General features: G+C 44.6%; 1 protein-coding gene across 1 annotated transcript; it reads left to right on the forward strand.

The window, feature by feature from the left end:
- On the forward strand, window positions 1–27408 carry cacnb2b (calcium channel, voltage-dependent, beta 2b). Its single transcript, XM_030364768.1, has 14 exons — window positions 1–592; window positions 8541–8606; window positions 11096–11218; window positions 15547–15686; window positions 17164–17225; window positions 17366–17391; window positions 17520–17600; window positions 18434–18492; window positions 18609–18718; window positions 19427–19435; window positions 20416–20567; window positions 21274–21369; window positions 22742–22936; window positions 24217–27408. Exons 1-14 carry the CDS (start codon window positions 575–577, stop codon window positions 25006–25008), a joined length of 1929 nt encoding a protein of 642 aa, XP_030220628.1. The 5' UTR covers window positions 1–574; the 3' UTR covers window positions 25009–27408.
- The last annotated feature ends 52 nt before the right edge of the window (window positions 27409–27460 follow it).

Consider the following 27460-nt stretch of genomic DNA (forward strand, 5'->3'; position numbering starts at 1 on the left):
ACGCGCAAGGTGTTCTTTGCGAGGAGGAGATGCGTTTCAGGCTTCACCTAGATATTATCTCAAAACTACAACTATGTTTGACGGTGTAACTGTTGACATTACAAGTTGTTGTTTAAATAAAGGGCGGGACTCGCCTCTGAAGACGAGCGATGGGGCTTGCTTTGGGTCCGAGCTAGAGGTACGAGGAACAGCAGATGCCCTGCAGACCAGTAAGCCTTTAATGCCCCCAGGGCTCGGGACGGAGGAACTACACTGTAACTCACAACACACACTTCAAGTGAAACCCTTCACTTAACCCATCCGTCCGTCGCCTCCGGGGGAACCTGCATTTAATCTTCCGGGAATATCACAGCATTACGGGCGAACCCGTGGCTAAACTAACTCATTTTTTTATTTCACTTATTTTTTTCGGATCAATTGCTTTTTCGGATATATGTTACCGTTGCGAATCTTTTGGAAAGAGTCCCGCGTAAGACCGGTGGTTGCTTTAGAATAAGTGCACCTGATTCAGATACATTCCAGTTTTCATAAACAACAACCGTGGAGCAACTCACTGAAGACCCGTCCGACCGCCATGCCGCCCAAGAAAAGGGTAAAATATGACACCTTTCTGTTCATTTAAATGCTTATCGTTTGTGTGTGTGTGTGTGTGTGTGTGTGTGTGTGTGTGTGTGTGTGTGTGTGTGTGTGTGTGTGTGTGTGTGTGTGTGTGTGTGTGTGTGTGTGTGTGTGTGTGTGTGTGTGTGTGTGTGTGTGTGTGTGTTTACGAGCGCATCCCGCTGTGTGCGTGCAGGAACACCACAAGAATGCGCCATCTGTTGCGTTGTGCGCTAATCCCCAAGCCCTTCCACTTCACTGCACGGGCGATACCTGAGGACGCAAAGCACAGGCGTGATAAAAACAATACACATCCAACCTGCATCTTTTATATATGTGTCATCACGCGTTACCGGGTATAACTTAATCATCTGTTTGGATAAACAGACCTTGATCAGTTGGGTTGAACCATTTTTATTGCGGGAATCAGCCCCTCCCAAGAATTACAACCAACTGTTGGTTGTCCTGTAAAATGAATAGATGAGATGACACCTCATTCTTAAACATTTTATCTGTTAATATTTATTGTATTACCTACTAAAGGCCTACATATTTGATCTGTATTTAATTATCTATTATATTATATTTAAACGACTATAGTATATATTACATAGGCTTATATAGGCTACTATAGTATTATATATGTGGTATACTATATATATATATATATATATATATAATATATGTATATTAAAGGCTGCTGAGGCACCAGGTATAGACATACTGTTCACTTCCTGGGGCACAGTATGCTAATGCGGTGCGTTGCAGGTGCTCTAGTCTCTAGTCTCTTCCTGTTTCCCGAAATAGGCAAAGCCTCTTAGTGGCTGATACCCGGGTATTACCTCCGACAGAAAGTAGAGCAAGGTAAAGGGGCTATCCAGGGAAAGAATTTACTCTCATTATTGCCACGTTGGAGGTCTTGTTCGGGGGGTAAATCTCGAGCTCCAGGATTAGTTTTGATCTGAGACAGCGCGGCTCACATGATATTCTTCAATTGCAAGTCTTAAAAGGTGAAAAGTAACCAAGCAGCGATGGTATACATATATATAAATACACATAAACACACAAACACACACAGATGTTAAGATTAATGCTATCACAGAGTTAATCTGGTATCAAATGCCACACATAGCCCTGAAGTGGTCATGATGCGGCAAACGACTACAGCATCATAGCAGGAAGTAGCAGAACACTGCTGCCAGTGCTGCCTCCGGCCTGGGTGCTGCTGCTGGGGTGTTGGCTGCCTATGAGGAGCTGGCGTTGGTCTCTCGCGCTCAATCCTGGATTGACGCATGCTATCTTAATCTCCTTAGCGAGAGACAATCATGAGAGAGAGAGCGAGAGAGAGCGAGAGAGAGAGAGAGAGAGAGAGAGAGAGAGAGAGAGAGAGAGAGAGAGAGAGAGAGAGAGAGAGAGAGAGAGAGAGAGAGAGAGAGAGCGTGAGGTATATCGAGCTAGGCTATATTGTTGTTTTTGTTTCATATTTGCAAACCTTTATACAAAATGCAGCAACAATAATATGACATTATTTCTTGGAAACCTTATTTCAACATCGCATGGCTACTGGAGAACATTATTTTTATAATTTCAAATTTACTGAAAATCCGCCAGGCCTTCTCTATCGTCTCTATACTATACTTTCTTGGCGATTGGTGAAAAAAAAAAAGTAGAATATAGGTGTTAGTAATTATTTTGTTTGGTTTGTTCGTAAACCACAAGACGCAGACCCTGTGTTAAAGTTAGGGTGGAGTGAGCAACTTCCCCATACAGTGTTGTGTTACATGTGAGAGGAGAGTTAAGGGATCCTCACACATGTGTTACATGTGAGAGGAGAGTTAAGGGATCCTCACACATGTGTTACATGTGAGAGGAGGGTTAAGGGATCCTCACACATGTATTACATGTGAGAGGAGAGTTAAGGGATCCTCACACATGTGTTACACGTGAGAGGAGGCTTTACATAGAACACTGTGGAGAGGAAAGGGATCCAGGGAGAGGACCAAAAAAGCAGGTGCCTTGAACTCCCCCACGGTTCTGAAGTATGCAGAGGCTACTGCTGCTAGGAGCTGGGCTACAGGAACTAGAAGCCGCCACACGACCAACCGCTTGACCTAATGGTTTGACTGAGCATCGCGCCGAATAGTCTTTCAGCTTTTACATCCCATTTAAAGACGTATAAAATGACATGTTATGATGAACCCTTGTGACGTTTCACATATGTCTCGTCTAGCCTCCCAAACAAAGTGTAGTATTCCTTTTAGCCAGCGAGTGGGCTTCTTGACACCTGAAAATATATACGGTTTGTTTGCTCAGACTAGAGCGGAGATTGATGACTTGTCGTGGGTCTCAAGGCGTGTTTAACAGCCCTACTGCGGCCCGTCAATACTCCCTCTTGGCGTGTAGGAGGTAGAACTGGCTGCGTTTCAATACACAACAATAGCCACGGTGGATGGATGGATGGATGGACGTTTAATCGATATGTATCCCTTTGTTTCTTTCAAATACACACACATACTTACACACACACACACACACACGCTCACGCAAAGACACATTACACACACACACACATACACACACACACAAACACACACACACACACACACACACACATGAACAAAGACACACACACACACACACACACACACACACACACACTGGATACATCACTAAAAACCAAACCAATTAAAAGTGTATTAATCTCATATAAGAGTGACTAATTACATCGGTGGCTGGATCTCACCAGGCAGTATTAAATCAGTAAGTAGAATGTCAAAGGTTTGTAATGAGGCATTTGACTTCAGAGAGCCAGGCTGGTCCCAGCCAAAGCCCACATTAAGGGTGCCAGCCGGACACAAATACGCTCTATCGGCATATTAGGCAGAGGGCAATATGCCAGCCCTCCCCTGAGGATGCACCACAGCCAATAAGGCAACATCCACAAAAACTGGACTCCAACCAACACAGAATAAAGATCGTCCCGTTGATGCATAGCACCAGTACCGGGGAACTTTATACAAGTGGTGAAAGCTGGATGGCGTGCAGGTGTAAATGAGCGAGCGCACTAACTCTGAACATTAAGCATCAATAACATTACCCCTCTCCCCCCCCCCCCCCCCCCCCCCCCCCTCATACTCCAGCCTTCGTCGGTGGGGAATCGCCGCTGGAAAAGCAGTTATGGAAGAAAATGAGGGATGTTTATGATGCTGGGCTGGGTGCCAGGCCGCGTGGACAGGACATGAGTCACCATTAGATGGGGGAACCGTTCCCCAGCACCAAAGAGCTCCGTCGTTAGGGCGCCTCTCGGACCCAGGAGGTACCGTCTCCTTGTTGCCATGCACGGCTATCTGGTGCTCTTCATTAGCGGCCCTCGTTAATCCAAACATACTCTTCTGCTCTCGGAGATAGAGCTACGCATCTATGATATTTATCAGCCTTAGCTAAGGTTATGCTTTAAATAATGCCCCTTGGGAACCATGGCTTCCTTTGAAATAATTTTGCGCACACACACCCACACGGTTAGTTTAAATGGCCTTCCTGAAGATTGTACATTATTAAGTGACTTTTGAAAGGAAGCCTAAAGCATCAACTCTCTCAACCATTTTGCTGATTAGCAGAACACATTGTTTTCTCAGTGGCAGTGATGAGTTTTACAAATGTTGATGAACGTTTACAAGGCCAGAAACTGGCTGTTTTTGCCACTGCTGCCCCATCCAGTATAACAACATTTATTGTAAACTGCATTTCTTTAACAATTTGTCCAGAATCGTGGACCACATCACGTCAAATACATTCAAGACCTATCGAAACAAAAAACCCAGCTAGTGAAAGTCTCTAATCTTTCTTTAGTATTTAAGTTTGCTTTATTTGACCTGGTCAGCAGGATTCAAGCCACAAGTGTGCATTAAATGTTTTGCAGTGCCCTTGGGCAAAACACTTGTTTACACTCACCTGAGTAGAACAGCAATGAACCAAAAACTATCGGTCACGATTTCGCTGCATAATTCTTGCGTACCATTACAGCAACTTATGTATACAAATAATGGAAAACTCTTTCAAAACGCTTTTTTAATCAAAAGTTCCATTCTCTCCATCCGGGGAATGGTGGCCATGGCTTTTCACAGTCCTAATTGATTAAGAGAGGAAAACGATGCCTTGCTTGATGAAGTCATGGCTGGATGGTTTTGACTCTGTAAACAATCCCAATTTAAACCAATTTAGAACAAAGGTGATGGATGCAGTGGACATGTAGTCTTGCTTACAGTGCAGACATAACTGAACCCCTGGTACCCGCAGACCATAATCATGTGCACTTCAGCGTTAGGTATCGACCATTAACCAATGGTAGCATTGAGCTCAGAAGAGCCAAATATTGATTGATCTTACATTTTGCTTTATCCATTAAAAACGGCTTGTTCTACAATTATTTCATAACTTTAGCCTCATAGCCTCATAGTATCGACCATTAACCAATGGTAGCATTGAGCTCAGAAGAGCCAAATATTGATTGATCTTACATTTTGCTTTATCCATTAAAAACGGCTTGTTCTACAATTATTTCATAACGTTAGCCTCATAGCATTGCTGCCTTAGTCATATCTTAGCCAAATTGTGATATCTAACCAAACTCTACTCTTCTAAAAGTACTGATTAACCGTGCCTCGGTGTATATACCCTAAGCCAATCAGAGTCCTTTGTACACTCCATAATCACTATCTTAACAAATACAAGATAAACCTTAAAATATGACTTGGCAATGGCAATTAATGTACTACGAGGCTAATGATAATCAATGTCACTGTGATCACACAACTGGTTTGCATGAAATTGAACTCAGCCATAAGCCTGTGGATGTGAGGCTGATAACATTCTGCTCTTGCCAGACGTGCATAATCACATAGTCATGCATCCCTGCACGGACGGAGCCACTTTTATGTCGCTGTCTGCGCGTACGTTCAGCCCCATGAGTTCACTGTTTCCAGAAAGCCCTCCGAGGAGTAGTCCTAATACTTTAGGGCGGTACTTGGGATGGGGGAATTTTTCGTGTCTGTGATTTCTTGGGTGAAGATGAGATATTGTCGGGGAAAGCATCCATGAAATTGCCTGCAAGATTTGATCCCGAAACCCGGCGTCCATGTAGTGCTAGCAGGTTCCCTGTGTGTTGTTCCCAGGGGACGCACGGTCTGTTGACTATGCAAGATCAGGAGTCTGACATTTACATAACCATAATCCTAATATAATGTATATTAATGAATATTGCAACAATTAGTTTGTGTGTTTCAATTTATTTAATTCTATGATGTGTTGCAGTGTTGCACCTTTTTTTCTTATAAACAAGCCTGACGTTGGTTAGCGATGACTGGGGGGGGGGGGGGGGTGAGAGAAAGGGAAAAGAGAGAGAGCGGTGGAGAGAGAGGGAGATCGAAAGAGCAGGATGAGAGAGAAAAGGGGATGCGAGGGATGGAGAGAGGGAGAGTGAGAGATGAAGTGAATGACAATGAGGGTGAGATAGGGAGGGAGTGACAGAGGGAGAGGGAGAGGGATAGAGAAGTAGTCCCGGGATACACCAGTCTGTGTACCTGGGCATAAACCAAATAGCTGCATCTGGGGGGTTTACAAGACTCACAAAGTTTGTAAACTTCCAATTTAAACCACACCCGTTCTATTTATGGTGTGTTACAGTCAGATCCCAAGCCAGATTATTATCAGAGCCATACTCACTACCACTTGATGCACTTCACATCATGCTCCAGCAGGATCATTTAATTTAACCCCACAACGAAGCACTGAAACATCTATCAAGAGCACCGTGGGCATACTGTCCTCAGCAGCTATGAAGTGAGCTTTGATCTCGTTGGACAAAGGCGTGTGTGTGTGCGTGTGCGTGCGTGCGTGCTTGCAAGAGTACTACAGTAAAGTTGGCAGTGCTAAACTCTGCACGTCGGACCTTATTATAAAGCCATCCTCTATTGAGCTGTCACTTCAATAGGCTTGTGTGGATCTATGCTTGATTCATGGGGCTTATGAATAAAGGTTTCACCTCCTCTTTAATTAGTCAGCGACCATCCATTGCAACCTTCCCTTAAGAGCTCCATGGAAATATGGCTTATTTTTATATTGGTTTCATTTTTATATTCAATGATATTCCAAATGTTTTAATCTTAAATTCAGGGGTGGTTTATTGATAAGCTCTTATGGGTGTGTTGTGGTTTCTGTAGCTCTGTATTCAGCTCAGACTCGGGTAATATCATCAACAATGGGAGCGTCATCTGTGCTTAGTTGGCAGTTTTCTTTGGTCCCGTTTCCATGGAAACCCATCTTTCCATATGTTGGGAAGGCAGTGCAGTAGCGGCTGAAATGTGCACTGTGCGTGTGCGTGTGCATGTGCGTGTGTGTGTGTGCGTGTGTGTCTATGTGTGTTACAAAGAAGTACTACCGCAATGGAACATGATATAAGGAAAGCAGGATAACAAACAAACTAAGATTGTGTCAAAAACTAAAGATATGCAGGTCTATCTTTATCACGATCTTTATGATTTATGACACATGCAATATGATGGAATCCAGAGCCCATATGTAAGAGGCAAATGTAAGTCAAAAGTAAAAAGTTTGATAAAGAATTGTTGAAGAAATGATAGAGTAATGACAAAGGTACATAATGATAGTTCATATAAGAAGAAGGCAAAGATAATACCCTATCTCACATTCACCTGTCTCCATTCTGTTGGAAAGCTATGTAACGGCTGAGGAATGCAGTATTATTCTTCATGACAGCTAGAGTTTGGTCATTTATGACTACTCAATAGTCACCACTAAACTATAAATTCATGTATTAATATAAATGAATATGTTATTGTACATTTTGTATATCAAATGAGTATTATATTTATCATACATATCTTTTTATTCAATAGATAAAATATATGCTACAAAAAAAGATTCAAATAAAACCGAAGCGCAGAATTCATAAGGCGGACCTTGTGGTCCTGGGTGGCCTTCTGGACAGCTGCGTTGTCTGTCAGTCTGCAGACAAACCGTCAGTCACACTCAGGGCATGCAGCAGGCCAAACGGGTGCTTTAATAATTCATAGAGGGTGCTATTGGCCGGGTGTCATTAGCTGGCGGGAGGGGGCTGGTGCTGGGAGAGCAGATGTCGGTGACAGGCGCGGAGGTAAACAGAAAACACAGACGCCTCCTCCTCGGTACTCTCCCTCCTTCGTCCCTGCGCCATCCTTCTCTTCTGCTGCTAATTGTCTCTCTTGTGTGGTCTCTCTCTCTCTCTCTCTCTCGCTCTCGCTCTCTCGCTCTCTCTCTCTCTCTCTCTCTCTCTCTCTCTCTCTCTCTCTCTCCCTCCTACACATATCCATCAATCGACACACACCTAAATCGATGGGTGGGGAAGGGATCAGGGACTCTGTAACATAGCGATGCAAGCACGACTCTAAAGCAATCTTAGTTGTATATATATATATATATATATATATATATATATATATATATATCAGTTTCAGAGGCCCTTGGTGATGATGCAGGGGTGATAATAAACGTCCTTTGAGTCAGAGACAGAGGGCGTTCATTAGTCTCATCTAACAGGGGACAGACTAGACACATAAACCCTACAATGCACCGAGAGGCAGCCGATTAATTCACCCGTCTCCGATAGTTATAGACAACGGCATGATGGGAAATAGAACCCTGAATGTAAAGTACGAAACCATGGTGTTATTCTTTTCTTTCCAGTGGCATTGAATCAGTTTTCAGAGTCCACTGTGATTCAAATGCAACTTCTACACACAGTATGATGAAAGTCCTGGGTTTAAGAATTAGGTCTATGATGAACAGTGGTTTATCAGGCAGTTCTGCAATATGCATGGCGTCTTAATGATGCATATGATATATCATTCTGAATGATGATTTACATGTTCTGTTGATTCTCTCTACAGGGAGAGCGCCACGACTCAGACGTTGTTGAGGAGAGGAATGCCCAGGCTCAGCTTGAGAAGGCCAAGGTACCGCATGCACACACATACACATGCATACTTGTTTACACTCACAGACATGCACACAAAATGTAAATATCTACATGTATACTGTAAACACACACCCACACACACACACACATACGCAGACACACACCCACACATAATAGTGTACACACAATTACACATTTGCAAGCACATACACAGTACGTCCACTGTACACACGCACGTAAACACACACTCAGAGAAGGCGCATGAGGACGTAATCACATCACCGATGGGAAAGGTAGACAGGGAAACAGATTAGCAGAGCGTTATTCCGCCGGGAAAATAGGACACGAAAATATCCTCGCGTCCTTGTCATCTATTTTACGAGCAAAACAACAGCAGAAGGAATCCAACAATTGAATAAGGTTGCTTATTGCGATTGCTGTGTCGACGGGATCCTGTCGGAGACGCCTGGGCTCTGCTCTTTGTGGACATATTGAAGAGTGGGATTGTTGCTGTGATGCTGCAGCAGCTGATTATGGCAGTTTCTTGAAATCTGAAATTGAATGAGGGGTGAAAACAATGATGAAAGATGATCACGGAGACAGAAGTTGGAAGAGGAAACACATCATTGTTATGCTGGTGTTGCTGAAGATCTGCTGAGCTGCACCCCGCCCCCCTCCCTCCCCCCCCCCCCCCCGCCCCCCGTTCCAATTAAAGGACTCCCCGGAGTGCTTCACTCCTTACTCACGAACACTCCATCGTGGACACAATTGATTGGGTCGGGATTCAATGCTATTTTTATATTCATGATTAGGAGACAGTAGACCACTGCCTCTTTATATAGCACACAGAACTGTTGTGAATGTACTGTATATGTTGCCTTTTTCTTGAAGTTCGGAAATTACCTTTCAAAAAAAAACCTGCGAAAAGGCATTCAGAATGCGATGATTTCCTGACACTATGGGTCATTATGCATGCAGGCATCAACGTTAACTGCACATTGAGCGACCTGCAGTGACTGGGCCTTTACCCTCTGCATAAAAGTGTGTTTCCCTTCGTTTGCAACAATTACTGCTGTAAGATGTCACTTGAATACATTGTTATGCATAAATGGAGGAAAACATAGTGCAGCAAAGTTTTAACTAATCCAATGCAGGCCAAACTATTTTTCCATAACGAGAGGCTTTTGAAACCTATCGTTTTTTAATGAAATATGAGCAGGATCGATACTGCCCAGATACTTCATCAGCAAAGGCCTGAGCAGAGTTATTGACAGAGCTGAATAATTTGCTTTTCCCCCGTGGGATCTTCAGAGATCATAACGGAGTTATTGACTCACTCTGGCCGCCATGGGCAACCACAGACTATTTATCCTGCCCTGACAGGATTGGCTCAGTTCTACTTCTTTCATTTAAACAGATTTCTTCACTTTTAACCAATACACAAATATCCATAAAAAGCATGTGAAAGTATGCATGCATAGTATTCTTTCAGCTTATATATAATATCTCCCATCCATTCTCTCTATGTCTCTGAGGTTATGCAATGCTTATCTCAGTGCACATTGACTAACGCCTAGTGGAGGGATGTCATTAAGTATGCACAGAACACACAGTGTGTCCTGGTGCCACTGACCGCTGACCCCTGAAGCATGTCCCGCCGTGGTGAACCGTCCATGGACTCATTACTGTCGGCTTGACATTTGACTCTGGCAGGAGGATTAGCACAGCATCTCCGCAGCCGCTGTGGAGACTCTGTGGAGACTCTGTAGGGGTAAGCCATAGGAATCTGCTGGTGAATCTGCTGTCTCATACAGTAAGATTAGAGAATACACTACTACAACTTTGTGGATTAACTCACAAGGGCCGTATATACAGCCATAAGGCGTGTCGTTTTTTTTTACATGGGTGAGGGCACTCTCTAAATTAGGGCTGCGCTCACAAAACGAATGCAACCGAATTGGAAATTTCATGCCTGGGAAATTGATTTAACGATATCCATCTGTCTCTCATGGTCGTTTATCGACCAGCGGCTGTTGTTCTTTATTTCTTGGTGCCGTTGCATTATGTTCAAGAATCCAGTATCAAATGATCAGTTGTCACTTCAATTGAATATCATAAAACTGCTGTCTGTCATACAAATTCAAAATTGCTTGGTTTAGTCTGTTAGTTTGTTTAATCAGGAACTTGAATAGCCGCAGAGATGTAGTATATATCACCAGGGTCCATGTAAATGCTGTATCGATGTTTTTTATTGACATGTTTTTGGAGTAGAACTCCTGCCCACGGACTTCAGACGAAAACTCTGCGGTGCTATTTATGTACGGTGCTCCATCCCTGTGAAATAAGCGCATAAACACAGATAAAGTGTTTTATTTTGGGAAGGAAAGCAGGTGAAAGCGAAAGAGGAGTGCTGCGTGGAAAGCGGGTCAAACTCCTCTGTATGTGTTTGTGTGTGTGCGATTGCTGTGTATCTACATACGGTGTAACGGCTCATTGTGTCCGTCCGTCCCTGCTGTCTGTCCACAGTACCGGCCGGTGGCGTTCGCCGTGCGCTGCAACTTCTCGTACACGCCGGCAGACGACGACAACGTGCCCGTGCATGGACACGCCGTCACCTACGAGGCCAGAGACTTCCTTCACATCAAAGAGGTGCGGACACTGAGATATATATATCTATTAGAGATGCGCGGTTGGCGGTTGCAACCGCGGACTCCGCGGTTAAACCGCGGATCGGGCGGGTGACGTGACAAAAAATAATATTTTAATTAAATTCGGGCGGTTGGCGGTTTAACCAACGAAATTCAAAAATATATACACATTGTTAAATGTCGTTACCTACTTCCAAGCACATTTTGAAATAATCCAATTCTCATCAGGCAGTAAATTGGCCTCTCTGTCTCTATCACACACACACACACACACACACACACCACACACCACACACACACACACACACACACACACACACACACACACACACACACCACACACACACACACACACACACACACACACACACTAACGGAAGCAAAAAAGACGATCCGTCCCATGTCGCGTCTCCACAAACCTGCAAGTTATGAGACAGCTGTCAGTATTGGAAGAAGCTTAACGTCTCGTAGATGAAACTGCCTGGGTTATTTTGTTTCGTATAAGTTATATTTTAAAACAGCCAGTCATTGTAGCCTACCACTCGTGGAATATGGAATTTCAAAGAGATGATGGAGTGATTTGACTCAGAAGTGACATCAGGCATTGGCAGCGCGAGATGTGCAGAACAAGTTAAACTTCTAGCTCAGTAACATCAACACCTAAGAAAGAAGGTAAGAAAAATAGTCGGAAAACTTTGATTTGCAAGGCAAGCAGGCAAGTGTTGGGCTTGTTACAGTAGCCTATATAGCCTTCAATGCGGTGAAATTTCGGAATTAATAGGCTCGAGTCGGCGTTTCCTTAAAAGGCTATCTTTCATTTTGCAAAAAAAAAAAACACAGTAGGCTATATTACCATATTAAAATGGTGTACCAAATTGCGTTTTATTACAATGATAAAAAAGTGTAGGCCTACTAGCCTATGGTAAGGTCAGGTTTGCCGATGTGCTTGGCTATTTTAAAGTTTCTCCCTGTGCATCGATCGGAGACAGACGTCACTTCACTGATAATATTCTGGGGATAGGCTACAACATAGCCAATAGGCTTTCATACTAGGGACTTTATCCTTTAAATATCTTTGCGGCATTGGATCAGTCTCCTTTCAAGAACAGCCAAGAACTTTCTAGCCTCGCGTCAGCAGCGCATATACCTAAAAACAACAGGCGGATGGCGGGCGGGTGCGGTTTTGAAAATTGGTCAAAAAAATTGTTGCGGATGGATGGCGGGCGGATCAAGCGTTTTGTACGGAAGAGGATTAGGGCCACACATGTAAAAAAAAATTAAGTTCTGACTTTATTCTCAGAATTCTGAGAAAAAAGTCAGAATTCTGACTTTAATCTCAGAACTCTGAGAATAAAGTCAGAATTCTGACATTAATCTCAGAATTCTGAGATTAAAGTCAGAATTCTGACATTAATCTCAGAATTCCGAGAAAAAAAGTCAGAATTCTGACTTTAATCTCAGAATTCTGACTTTTTTCTCAGAGTTCTGAGATTAAAGTCAGAATTCTGACATTAATCTCAGAATTCTGAGAGAAAAGTCAGAATTCTGACATTAATCTCAGAATTCCGACTTTAATCTCAGAATTCTGAGAAAAAAGTCAGAATTCTGACTTTAAAGTCAGAACTACGGGTATCTGTAAGGACCAACCTCCGTGGGAGAGACACTTTGCTTTATGCAGTAGGAGGAAACCTAAGGAAAGCCAAGAAGGCCACAATCCGGCCCTAGAATGGCGTGGTAAAAGTGCAAAACCCATGCGGTTTGGCAAGAATTCCGTACGGTTTTGAATGACTAATAGCCGCGGCTATTAGTCATTCACTCCGGCTATTAGTTATTCACTCCGGCTATTAGGTATGCAGAACGAGCCCTCCCTCTTCTTTGCTTGACCACTAAGTTTGAAGGCTGTCTAACCAATTAGTGAAGAGAAATACCAGACTAAAGTAACGCATTGTCGAGACTAGAGCTGCAGTGCCTCCATGTTTCGCCGTAACATAAAGCTGTGTTGTCTTTACTAGTTTCACTACAATGTAATGACCACCACTAGCTAGTGGAAAATACATTTGTGTCTAGTACAGTGATATATTTGTATATGTTAGGCTATATATTGAGATGGCAGTGTTCGAAATACCCGTCAATATTCGGGGATGCCCTCATCCCCAGATTTTTCTCGATATGCAGTAGCCAGCTAGGCCATAACATTACAATATTTCATGGATGCAAGCAAGCCAAGACAATCAATCTATATCTATAGCCTACATGACAACACACACACACACACACACACACACACACACACACACACACGCACACACGTTAAACACACTGGTATAGCAATAGGAGCCTGCATTGGCTAAAGTTGTTGGGATGCACGTTATTTTATAACAGGGAGGGGCAAAGTTGTGCATTACAATGCAAAAACGACAATAATTGGCACAGTTCTTGCGCACTCAGAAGAACATGAACTGAATAAATGCCAGGTATATAGCATATCGGAAACGGGCACACAATCAGTGCATTTGCAAATGAGAGCCTGCAGTATGACCGTTCTTGTGACATTATTTAACCATCCATCTACAGCTAATACGATCAGACAGATACATCATTGATCACATATAAGCTAACAACAAGCCCAACATCACCACGGCAGGTGCGCTCTCTCTCGCACATTCACACAATTACTCCAACTTCTCCAACTCCAAGGCAAAGCTGTTTCACTAAGACCACAAACAACCACAACTAACCAGCCTACATATCCACAACAATATATTCTGTTTGGCGCACATGGCTAATTTGCATACTTGCACAGGACTGTCGGCTCCGCTTGTCAAAAAAATAGAACGTATTTGTGAATAAATGCTTTGAATTCTGAATACTGGACTTGGTGAGCTTGGTGAGTTGGCTATGGGACGTGCACTTTTACCGCGCTTCTAGGGCCGGATTGTGGTTTTCTTGGCTTTCCATAGGTTTCCTCCTACTGCAAGAAGCAAAGTGTCTCTCCCACGGAGATTGGTCTTTACAGATACCCGTAGTTCTGACTTTAAAGTCAGAATTCTGACCTTTTTCTCAGAATTCTGAGATTAAAGTCAGAATTCTGAGAAAAATGTGAGAATTCTGAGATTAATGTCAGAATTCTGACTTTTTATCTCAGAATTCTGAGATTAATGTCAGAATTCTGACTTTATTTTCAGAATTCTGAGATTAAAGTCAGAATTCTGACTTTTCTCTCAGAATTCTGAGAATAAAGTCAGAACTTAATTTTTTTTTACATGTGTGGCCCTAATCCTCTTCCGTAGTTTTGTGATGCGGTTGCGGATGAAATAATAGCCCATCCGCGCATCTCTAATATCTATATATATATTGATATATATAGTAGACGCATTCATGCCCTCAATGTTCTCCCGATACACAGAACGATTTTGGGAATATTCAAACTGCAGAAGTAACGGTATTTTCGGTTTGATTATTTTCGATTTTACAATAGTGAGCTTGGCCTGAGTCGTAGGTTTTTATCCATTACGCCTTACAAGAGAGGCTGAGAATAATCTAAGCCTACAATCAATACTTTGAGAGACACCCGAGGAAAGCAGCAATGCAGGTGAGAATGCAGAGTAGCCATAGGGATCCGACCTATAAGGTTAGTAAAGAAATATAGTGTTCATGGTAAATAAATACATTCATACTTCAGTATAATAATAAAAAAGAAAAAAAACAGCAATGCACAAACAACCTATGTACTATTCCCTTCAAATACCATTAAACCCAACACTTTTGGTTTCAAAAGCCTTTTCTTTTTTAGCATGTTAGTATTTCTTGACTATGATCTATAACATGGTCATCACTGCCATTTTTTCAGGTGCAAACGTTCTACTCTGCTCTTAAGTCAAGGCCAATTATTATAATATTTTTTCTTGTTTATCTATCGTTGTGCCCCTATGTAAAGCGCTTTGAGTGTGAGAAAAGCGCTATATAAATTGAATCTATTATTATTATTATTTATTATATCAGAAGAATCAAAGGTTCTCCAGCACCCAGAGACGTGTGTGTGTGGAGCTCCATCTGGGAAGTGGTTCATGTTAGCAGCGTCCAAGAGGATTGCGCTTCTCAGACACTTGTAGTAAAACTCCACAATGTGTGGCGCATTCCATACACAACATCACTCTTTATAACGCACGATAATAGGTTCAATAAAGTTTTCTGAAAGCCATAACCAGGGGTAAACATCCCCTTTCTTCCTATAAAAAATATCTTTTGGTGTTCTAATTCAAGCAGAAACGCAGGGTTCACTCCCCCTTAAGCGACCTCCAACCATTATCCTGGTGTTGTGGTGTGCAGAAGTTCAACAACGAGTGGTGGATCGGCCGCCCAGTGAAGGAGGATGGTGTGGTGGGCTTCATCCCCAGCCCGGTCAACCTGGAGACCATCCTCATCAGGAGAGAGGTGCAGGCCAGGAAGGCTGCCAAGGCCCTAGCCACGTACGTACCCGCTGCAGGCCATCCCTCACTCCACACACGTCTCCTTTGGCCCTTCTCACAGCAGGGAAAACACACAGGTGTAGCTCATGCCATTAATTATGGGTCCATTTGATTACACAGCGTTCACATCGTGCACACTACGTGCGTCCGTCGGCGGATGAACGAGGGCGTGTCTGACGTATAGGGACTAGTGTCTGTAGACGCATACCAATCAAATCGCTTCCTGCTACAAAGCCGATGTGTGGATAGAAATACAAAAGATGACACAAACAACAGGTGACTAAACACAATCCTATTGTCCCACAATTCCTGCAAAATATATAACGGCCGGATTTTTCCTGCTTCTTCCTGCTTGTTATTGCAAAATGGATCGAGGAAAAGCGTGGAGTGCATTTGCATAACCACGATCTGATTGGCCGACGGATCCGTTGAACATTTCTCCACTTTTTGACGCAGGCCACGGAGCCGAATGGACGGACGGACCCACAATGCATTACGCGAGCGCCCCAAAAAAAGTAAATGAGATCCGTCGACGGACGGAGGTAGTGCGCCTCGTGCCCACTGCCTCCGTCCGTTGACTGATCCCCATTGACTTTGAATTGGGACGGACGCGCAATGCATTGGGGATCCGTGCGCTGAAGGCTCCGTCAAAAAGTTGAAAAATTTTCAACTTTTTCGGCAGCGATGGATCCGTCATCCAATCAGAACACGTATGCAAATTTAAGCACTGTGACACTGCTTGGGCTCTGACGACCCTGGAAACCTCCCCCATCCGTCAGCCACGCCTTCTGAGTCCTTTGGCTGACGGTGCAGTGGGCACGAGGCGTGAACAAGGCTGTCCGTCGATGGATGACGGAGGGCATGTCTGACGTATGGGTAACGCGATCTGATTGGCCGACGGATCCGTCGCTGCCTGAAAAGTTGAACATTTCTCAACTTTTTTGTCGCGGGCAACGGAGCCGACGGAACGGCTTGACCCACAATGCATTTCGAGAGCGCCCCATGCAAATTCAATGAGTTCCGTCGACAGACGGGTACTGTGACCGCGGCGCTAAGGTGTCGCAGTATAGACACGACTACTCAACTACTCTGCTTTGTTTATTGTAGTGATGCTATGGATGAAGCAGATGTAAATGCCCTTGCTCATCCAGTAATTGAGGACAAGCTTGTGATCATTTGTGTGTGTATAAAAAGGGAGGAAGATTGGAAGTGATGAGAATAAGTAGGCTTTAATCATCGTGATACTCCAGCCCCTTTGCCACGGCCGGGTTTGAAGTCCCTCGCCCTGTAGTCTTCGTGGTTTGGGTCTGAAGGGAGACCTCTTTGTTTGTGGTACAATGAGGCAAATATGTTCACGCTGTCTTTTCATGAACTGATATGAACCAAGGCTGACAAGACCTCCCTTGTGAAAGCCAGTGATGCCCCGCAGAGATCAGAGCAGAATGTTTTTCATTCGTTTTCCCTTTTTCCATTTCAGCAAAGCTGCGTCTCAAGTCGTTCAGGATTTGAACTCCAAGAAGTACACCCCTCCTTCACAAGGTACGTTTGCCATCGTTTAGACAACTCCTAAACACAATACACTATCACCTATGGAAAGTGTCTGTAGTGTTGTATTGTGATTTCTATTGTTATGATTGTTATCCAACTGATTCATTTTGTAAACATCTCACTTTGAACAGCTAACCAGCAAGTAAAAAAGAAACCGGTAAGTTAAATCGTCTTAAAAATGTCATAATATTTTTAACTCACTACTAACTAAAAAAAACAGACTTAAGTTAAAAGCCCATGTACCCTGAGTGAGGCGGTCTGCGTTGTGGCGTGTTCTGGCTGCAGGGGGAGCAGATTGCCATGTATGATGTGGTGCCCACCATGCGTCCCGTGGTGCTCATGGGACCCTCGCTGAAGGGGCTGGAGGTAAACACACACACGCATGCACATACATAGACACATACATATCAGTGCACGCACGCACACAAGCACGCACGCACGCACGCACGCACGCACGCACGCACGCACGCACGCACGCACACACACGGGCACGCACGTACGCACGCACGCACACACACACACACACACACACATACACACACACATTTGCTTCATTTATTGGGAATGATCAATACTACAACCCGATAGCATCCAAATGTTAATAAAGAGCCTTTTATGTCCAAAACAACACAAACACTTTGCAGGTATCCACGACCAGGTGAATAAGTAGAGATAAATATATAGTTATATTAAAGGTATGATGATGACAGCACCTTCTCCATATAAAGACTGCCTATGATTGCTGACACAGAGCAGTATTCGGCTATCTGCTTATAGTTTTTCTTATTGAGTCCAGCAATTTGCAATCGACTAACACAGAGTCTATGTACATGTCCAAGGCTACCATAAATGAGGAGTCCAACTAGTTTTGTGCTATAACCATCTACTGTTAAAGCATGTATGCGCACGCACACACACGCACACACACACACCACACACACACACACATACACACACACACACACACACACACACACACACACACACACACACACACACACACACACACACACACACACACACACACACAAACAACTCTGTGATGAATTAATTCATTAACACAGCGGTTCTAACCAGCTAATAACAATGAAAACACACCCATGTTCATACAGTCATAGTTCTTGTAGCTCTTATCGCTGACTACAAATGCATACAAATTGTTTTCATTCCCGTCCATGTTTTGCTGTTTTGCCTTCCAGGTTACAGATATGATGCAAAAAGCACTTTTTGACTTTTTGAAACATCGATTTGAAGGCAGGTAAGTCCTGATGTAATTCCAAATAGTGCTAGCGCCTTTGCTAGTAATATAACAGAGACAGTGATCGCCGTGCAGTTGTGTTTACATAACGTTGATTCTTTATTGTTCCTGTGTAGGATAACGATAACGCGAGTGACGGCAGACATCTCTCTAGCCAAGCGCTCCATCCTTAACAACCCTGGAAAGAAGGCCTTAATGGACCGCTCCAACACACGCTCTCATCTAGGTACAGCGGCCCCCAGTTCACCATTTCCACCCTACAGCTGCAAATTACCCCTAGTATCTCAAACACCAAAGCATTCACCACCTAATCTATCTATCTATCTATCTATCTATCTATCTATCTATCTATCTATCTATCTATCTATCTATCTATCTATCTATCTATCTATCTATCTATCTATATATCTATCTATCTATCTATCTATCTATCGCTCTCTATCTCTCTCTCTCTCCCTCTCTCCCTTTTCTTCTCTTTCCTCTCTCTCCTCTCTGTCTCTACTATATATCTATTCATTATTTTATTGTGAAAGCGAGTGCAATTTAATCCGGAATTGTTGCCATTCGTCTCCTCAATCGACCTGTCAACAACTGCATCTTCATACAAAACCCATTCAACAAGACGCCTGTTAACACTGATTCAGTCACTCACTCAAGGCACTTTAACACTTACATCATTGTCTTGTGAGACACTCGTGTTCCATTTGTGCCGTGAGTAAGTGAGTTGTGTCTGACTGCGACTTGTAGGCGGAGTAAAGTCCACCTTACCCTCTTTTTTTTACCCCCGGCCCCGCTGCTATTCTAGTCCTACTCGGGGAGCAGGGAGGTGGGCAGGCAACCTCCTTCCACAACAGCTAACATTAACTTGGCCTTATTTTGTTTTTCTTTGTGTTTGTTTTTCTCCTCTGTCTCCGCCGTCGCTCCCCGAACCCAGACGCCGCCGGTACGTATCATTAACACAATTGCTCGTCCGTCTGTGTGATTTGTTTCTCGTTTGCCCGCTCCACCCTGCCATTTACCACCCTGCCTTGTAACCGTAGCAACAGCCTCTGTATCGCTGTGATGGAGCCTGTGGTGATTCGTATCGGCCCGCTCGGCTTGCTCCCCCACCCCGCCCCCCCCCCCCGCCCTGTGAGTGCATCGGGGTACCGCAGTAGGTCTGGGCTGCCAGACGGACCAGGGGTAAGACTCGCCCCTCGGCGGCGGGGAGAGAGGCTGTAACCGCATCAAGTCTCTGACAAGGTCACAGTGGCTGCCAGCGTAGCTCCCGCTCCCGCCCTCCCCCCCGTCTGACCCGTGCTCATCCACTCAGCTCCTCCTCCCGCCTCCCTGACCCGTATCCACTCAGCTCCTCCTCTCCCCTGTCTGACCCATTGCCCCGCGCAGCGTGCTGCATTGGCACCGAACGTCATATCACACACATGCTTTTTTTCCGCTGATGTTGCACTGTTGGACATGACTGAGGCAATTTGATTGATGAACCGGATCGATCGGCAGGCTTCTGTTTCTGATTGGTTCGTGCGAGCGTGCTGTGTTACTGCTTGGTTAGTCTTAATGAACAGCGGAGAAAAAAAAGAAAAATCATTCATTTCAGACGAAAATCTTATTTTGATGTATGGGGCTGTACAGATTGGTGTGCATCCACAGAATACACTTAACACAACGATAATGGCGTTATAGGTATTATCTAAAATATACTGGCCAAAAGATATTGAACAGCGCAAAACGATGATGGCGTTTTACTTATTCACTAAACGCACCCGCCAAGGAATATCTTTACAGCGGCGAAGAATGAAACGCCGCGTCGCTCGCAATGCACTCAACAGAACGATGATGGCATTCGGCTCGTTCGTTAAACACGTCAGCCAAACAAACACTCTCAGAGGCTGACAGACGCTGACCCCCCCCCCCCCGCCGCCCCAGCCCAGATCCAGGGGGAGGTAGAGCGGATCTTTGAGCTGGCGCGCAGCATGCAGCTGGTGCTGCTGGATTCAGACACCGTCAACCACCCCCTGCAGGTGTCCAAGACCTCGCTGGCCCCCATCCTGGTCTATGTCAAGATCTCCCAGCCAAAGGTAAGCACACACACCTGCAACGTGTGAAACCCGCATACAGATGCCCACACACACACACACACACACACACACACACACACACACACACACACACACACACACACACACACACACACACACACACACACAGACACAGACGTGGACGTGTGTCTGCGTGTGTCTGTTCGGGAGGAATGATGGCAAATATGTGCAGACATACACACACAGATATACACTTTTACACATAAACATGTGCGCACACACGCACACACACGAGCACACACACATATACACGCACACACACGCGTATGTGAAAAAACTTCTAATTCTTTTAAAATAAAAATGACAAGATTTTCTGCAGGTTTATTTGTGTATTGAAAGTTTGCCATGTCATGCCCTATGCATCGTGTCTCTTTTGGCAGCTCTTCCTGTCTCATACTCGCTCCAACTCCCAGTGGTTTCAATTTCAATAAACATTACCAAGTAATCCTGTTATCACTTCCGTCTGTTTCATTTTGTACCGATATCAATGTCTTCATCCATCAACATTTCTTGAGGATCAATATAATTTATAAGCAATACAAAAATGTCCCGTTTGCTTTTGTGTTTCGGGTGGCTTGGTACCAAAATCAATCTTCCATAACCCCTGCAGACAGTTTAACAATCACTATTCCTGCTTACTATCCTGGCTGTATCCCCCATGATTTTACCTTTTGACCCTGTCCAGGTGTTGACCAGGCTGATCAAGACTCGGGGGAAGTCTCAGACCAAGCATCTTAACGTTCAGCTGGTCGCCGCAGACAAGCTGGCCCAATGTCCGCCGGTGAGCGCCCTCTAGTGGCCGTTCCTTTACATCACCTTAGTTCACGTTAAAACGACCTCCCATACCTCGCTATGAAGGATCTCCAGTCATTCATTATTACGGGGTTGTTTAGAGAGTTAATAATTCTTAACAAACCACATGCTGATAGCCGAAGCTGAGAATAAGGGTATTGCCCAAGACACATTAAAGCCTTATAGGATGTTTGCTATATCTAAACATTCGTATGAAATGCTGTGAACCTTGGCCCAGTAAATATACATCATATATTATAGAGGGATGTTTTCTATGGGATTCTGACATTAAGGAAGTGATTTTAAATGCAAGGCTTAGTCTGAATACCTCTGTCTATCCCCTCTGATAATGCAGGAGATTGTCTGTTTTGCAATGACCTTATTGTTATCCCGTCGGCTTATCTGAATCTCGCTGCAGGACCTGATCGCATCACCTTATCTGGTACCAGGAGACTGTAGTGTTTGTTTTCAAAGCTCTTTCTTGCCAAGCTCAGTTTTTAGGGGAGGAACGAACTTGGACAGAAGTGTGAGAAGTAAATGGCTGATAACGTTTTTTACTTTTATTTTCGAAATAAGTGCTGCACAACAGAATCATCAAATAGAAAGATCAAAACAGATTGAAAGAGACAAAAAAGAGCCAGCTATTAGCCTTCCCCCCGATCAGATGACAGATGTACTTCTCCTGCCCGCCGTTATGAAAAGTCTTTCCCTAGCAAATGGCTGACATGCGCTTACTTTTTCACTGGTGTACTGCAGTGAAAAGCTACATAGTGTCTTTGTTACAACATGATCATTTTGATGCTCAGATTGACAGTGTGGGTCATGTGACTTGGATGTAACCTGAAGGTTGGGCTGTCTTAGTAACGCTCCAGCCAGCCCTTGGTATAATAGTATTATATTATTATATTATATCTATAATCATGAAGGAAGAGACTATAGACACTGGAGAACTCTCCCGGACCCACAAGTGTGGCACTTACAAATAGTACTTAGCATTGTGTAGCGTCTTATCCTAGCTATCTTTGTTGCATACGGGCAATGGGTTAACCCAGAAATTGTAACTGCTTGACACCTGTTTCTATGAACATCCTAACTGTACCGAAAAACAATATATTATTTCTCTTTCTTCTGATAAATATGCATATTGTAAGTCGCTTTGGACTAAAGCGGGCCCTTAATGTGAATGTAAATGTAGTGACCTGTGTCTATATCACTCCTCTTGCATTGTCAAACGTTACACAAACTCCCTTTTCATCCGTTTCTTTCGTCCACACCTCCACGCTGCCTTATACCCCCCACCCCTTCACCTCCTTCCTAACACCTCCCCCATCGCCTCCCCTTTGGTCTCGTTGCTGACCCAGGAATCGTTCGACGTGATCCTGGATGAGAACCAGCTGTCGGACGCCTGCGAGCACATGGCGGACTACCTGGAGACCTACTGGAGGGCCACGCACCCCCCCGAGATGGAGCCCACCAACCCCCTGGTGCTGCAGCTTGCCGAGAACACGCTGCCTGTCAGCCCCCCGGCTCCTGTGACCCCTACGCCTCGGAAGAAGGTAGGCTGATGCTAGCGCTTAGGCTGACACTATATGGCTTTAAAATATGGCTATGGCTGAGGATAAATATATGGCTAAATATAAGGCTATGGCTAAAATAAGGCTATGGCTAAAGATATGGCTGTGGCTAAGGATAAATATATGGCTAAAGATAAGGATATGGCTAAAAAAAGGCTGTGGCTTGATATAAGGCTATGGCTTAAGATAAGGATATGGCTATGGCCTAAGATAAGGATATGGCTTAAATAAGGCTATGGCTAAAATAAGGCTTTGGTTAAGGAAAAGTGTGGCTAAATATAAGGCTATGGCTTGATACAAGGCTATGACTAAAGACAAGGCTAAAGCTATGCCAAAAACTATGGCTTAGATTTAGGATTGAAATGCAGTCCAATACTCAAATAGCAAATAGACACAAGCCAAGGAGAAGTCATGAACACTACTTGAAAGCTGTTGGGTGAAGTTATCGACGGCTCCACCTTACACATTGAGTACCCATTAATGTGTACTGAAACCGTTTTATTTTGGATGGAGGGCAGTAAAGAAGGGTTTGTTGGAAGGATGTTTGTGTGAGGTTTTTTCAACCCAAAGAAGTCCCAGACTCTGAACTCATCGGGCGTTGCCCCCAACCTCCCCTGCCATCATAGCGCTGTTTAACGTACCTTAAAGTTAGCACCCTGCATGTTCGAAATCCCTTGTCGTTTGTAAAGGTTTAGCCGCAGTGCCACGCTTCCTTTCAACTCATTCCAAACCTCTTTTGTTATTTTGTCTTTCAAAAAAATAGAAATAGTTTCGGGGGAAACAGCTCTGAGAACTTTTGAGTCCCAAGGTCGTTATTTTGTTTTCATTTATTCACGTGCCATTCTCATCCCATTTCCTCTCGTACCATTTCCCTGGGGGAAATATGCAGAAATGAGCTTCCACTTCTGGTGAGTAGGATGCGATTATGCAACATCTTTATCTACTTATGGTTCCCCTATAGAGAGGATAAGATCCGATAGCCAGTTCTGCATATTGTTTGTCTTTTCCTTGTAGTTTTGCAATCTATTATGATCATACCAACGCCTTCCAACTAGCTAGCTAGCTTAGCTCCTTGTACCCAATGTAAATGGCCGTGTGTGTGTGTGTTTGCGTGTGTGTGTGTGTGTGTGTGTGTGTGTGTGTGTGTGTGTGTGTGTGTGTGTGTACATGTGCTTAGGTGCAAATGCAAGTGTGTGTGTGTGTTCGAGTGTGGTTGTGTGTTTTATCATTGCCATTACCTCTTGTTCTATTCTTGCTTGCAGGAGGAGCAGAAGGAGAGGAGGCCCCCAGCCACCAAAAGGAAGGGCTCCCGCGAGAACCACCTAGCCCCGGAGCCCCCCTCGGCCCCCGGCCCCCCGGAGCAGAGGACCAGGGAGGGCGGCCGCAGGGAGGGTCCGAAGGAGGAGCAGCAGGAGGGGGAGCTGCGGGAACAGGGGCTGGAGGAATCGCTCCTGAGGACAGAACCAAAGAGGGCCCAGCACGGCCACCACCACCACCACCACCACCACCACCACCACCACCACCAACAACACCAACACCGCAGGACTGACCCCCACCACCAGCACCCCGGCAGGGAGCACGCACACGCCCACCAAGGCCCCTCCCGCCGCCAACTCCCCCGGCTGTCGAGGAGCACTGTCGGGCAGGAGGAGGAGGAGGGGCAGGGGGGAGGCGTGGGAGGCGGGGAGGAGCAGCGGGGCGTGGACCCTCGCTACCACGGCAGAGTGGTGGCCTCTCACAAGGACCTCGACCACCATCCCAACAGCGGCCACCGGCCGCACCACCACCGTCGCCACCACCCTCCTCCACAGCCACAACAACAACAACAACAACAACAACAGCAGCAGCAGCAACAGCAACCGTACGCATATCAGCATCAGTACCACCAGCATCACCGCGGCAACAGGCAGCCGCAGAGCGGGGAGAGCAACGAGACGGAGCAGAACAACGAGCGCAACCGGCAGCACCGACGCCCCCCCCCACCACCACCGCCACCACCCCCCACCACCACCACCGCTGCAGCAGCACACGGAGGCCCCCAGGACCCCCCGTAGAGACCACTACCCCGGGGGCCACCACAACCAACACAACTACCAGCACTACCACAGCAGGGACCGAGAGCGGGAGAGAGACAGAGACGTGGACAGGGGAGAGCGAGACGGGGACGGGAGACACTGGCACAGGGATCCCCATATATACAGCTAGCCGCTGTCGGTGTGATTGTGGCGCCGTTGTTGGTTTTTTATTTGGGTCCGTGCATGGTTTTGATGCCGCTCTGGTTGTAAACGCCACTAAGGAACGGTCGGAATTGGCAATGACTTCTACCGTTCTGTATGTCGTTCTTTGCTGATTGTTGCCTGCCTCTGCCCCCTCCCTAGCAGTCGAATCGCCTCGTGGTCTCGCACTCCTACCATACCGGCCACGCCTCGGAGCGATGGATGGTCCACTTGAAATGATTGACCGTTTATCTAAAAAGGAGTCGCTTGTCTTCCGCTTAAGTCACAAGTAAACACGTAATAGTGAGTCAGTTGACCTGTCAACGCAGACAAAGTTCAAGAAGTTGTCACTCCCAAAATGAGACCGGTGTTCAGGGTGAAGCCCCATGTCCTTGCCATGAGTCTGTGTCACTTCCAGACCTAGAACGGGTGTTCGAGACTTCCCATGCTGAATCCGCAGCTGATCGCCAGGTCGTGTGATGAAAACCATGAGAAATCTCAAATTACAGTGTATATATCTGGCTCTTCTTAAAGGCGACGTATTATTTTTTCTTCCTTGTCTTCTATTGCTGTCTGGCAGCACAGTGGATTATTTATGAATTGAATAAATTAAAGTCTATTAATAATTTTATCACAACAATATTGGACTGGAATGAGATTGGTTGGTGACGGTTGTCCATTAGGGAATGATGGCCACACAGACGCTGAGCTATTTTGGAGCTTGTCATGGACATCAGTGCTTAACATGTACCTTATACCACCATGATCCATCAGAACCATTAATAATAATAGCATGCAGACACAAATCATAACCTGCTGTACCTTGAAATGAACCCCTGCACACTGAGCCTCGATTTTAGTGAGTTCTTGTTCTCAAATCTCTGTCTTTGTAGACAACACACTGCTTGACTATCTCTAGGTTGCTGAAATGTTTGGCTGTTACAAAGATCTACATTAGATCTGAAAATCCGAAGGACATGATCACATTCATCATGACCCACCTGTAAGTGTTTGATTTGTTTTCAGACTAAATATAGGACGATACAGGATATGGTTTTAACTGTGCAGAATAATAAAATACAAGCCTTGATTTGTAGTAAACTCATTCATAATTTACGAGTCAAACCATACAAGGCAGATGGCAGGCTTAACACGTTTCAGATTTTCAGCGGGTGTCAAACAGTCAGATGATAGCATCGCACTTCTCTTCCGACAACGTTTATTACAAATGATGACATAGGCCTACATACAAAAGCAGTTTATTTCAAGAAAAGTCCCCCAAACTATTTTTCTACACCTGAACGAGAACCGTGTGTCGTTCTCAGCTTCCTACTTTTTCTAACGGTGTTGTTCAAGCGTATTTATTCTCTCTCGCACTGTCTGGAAGCATGACTCATTTATTTTGTCGTGACACTCGTGCGGTGCGCTGAGGCCACTATGCATCTTCTTGTGATGAAGAATATAGCTTGAAATCGACTTCTATGCATTTGTATATAAACACATATCATATTTGCCTTGACTGTTGGGTTGATGGGGGCAGGGGGGCCGCGAGGGAGTCAATTGCACTGGTTTGCTAGAGCTTTACCTCATAGGCCTTTTTCATAGAAATGTCTTCGTAGGACAGACACAGGTGTCTCTCATAACACTCATTATGGGTGTGTTCCTTTTGTCTACCAGGGCACTTGTAGTAGACTAAACTAGTGAAGGTAAGTATGATTCTTGTGCCCTGCATAAAATGGAACCCACCCATAATAAGTGGCATCAAAAGTGTTTTGAGTGACACCTGTGTTTGTCCAATAGTGACGCCTTTGTAGAAAGGGGCTATAAGGACTGCAGGTCTAACAGCTAAATTCACTCTCTCGCTTCTCTTATGACGAAATCAACTGATTGATCGGCAATTAACAGTATTTCGAGCTCACTTGCAAATAAAGGAAAGTGCTTCCTTGGATTTTGAGATGTATATCATTGAAGAAACACAATATGGTTTATCATAAACTTTATGCAATGCAGTCGTTATCTTTGGGTGGAAAAATAGGCGAGGAAATCCCATGTCGAACAAAATGACAGCTTCTGCGAAAATGTTACATAATGCAGCATTAAAGCTTTGGCAATGTTAGTTATTAATGCTCAGCACAATTCTGTAGGATGAATCTCGTTGTTTATATGATAATACTCTTGTGTTATGTTTTCCAATTGCGCTGTACATTAAAATAAATGTCAATGTTTTATATTTTGTTATATTGTTTATAAATTGTATTTGTTGCCTAGTTACACCCTTCTATACAATTAA

Source organism: Gadus morhua, chromosome 8 (genome assembly GCF_902167405.1).
Source record: "Gadus morhua chromosome 8, gadMor3.0, whole genome shotgun sequence".
Taxonomy (NCBI): domain Eukaryota; kingdom Metazoa; phylum Chordata; class Actinopteri; order Gadiformes; family Gadidae; genus Gadus; species Gadus morhua.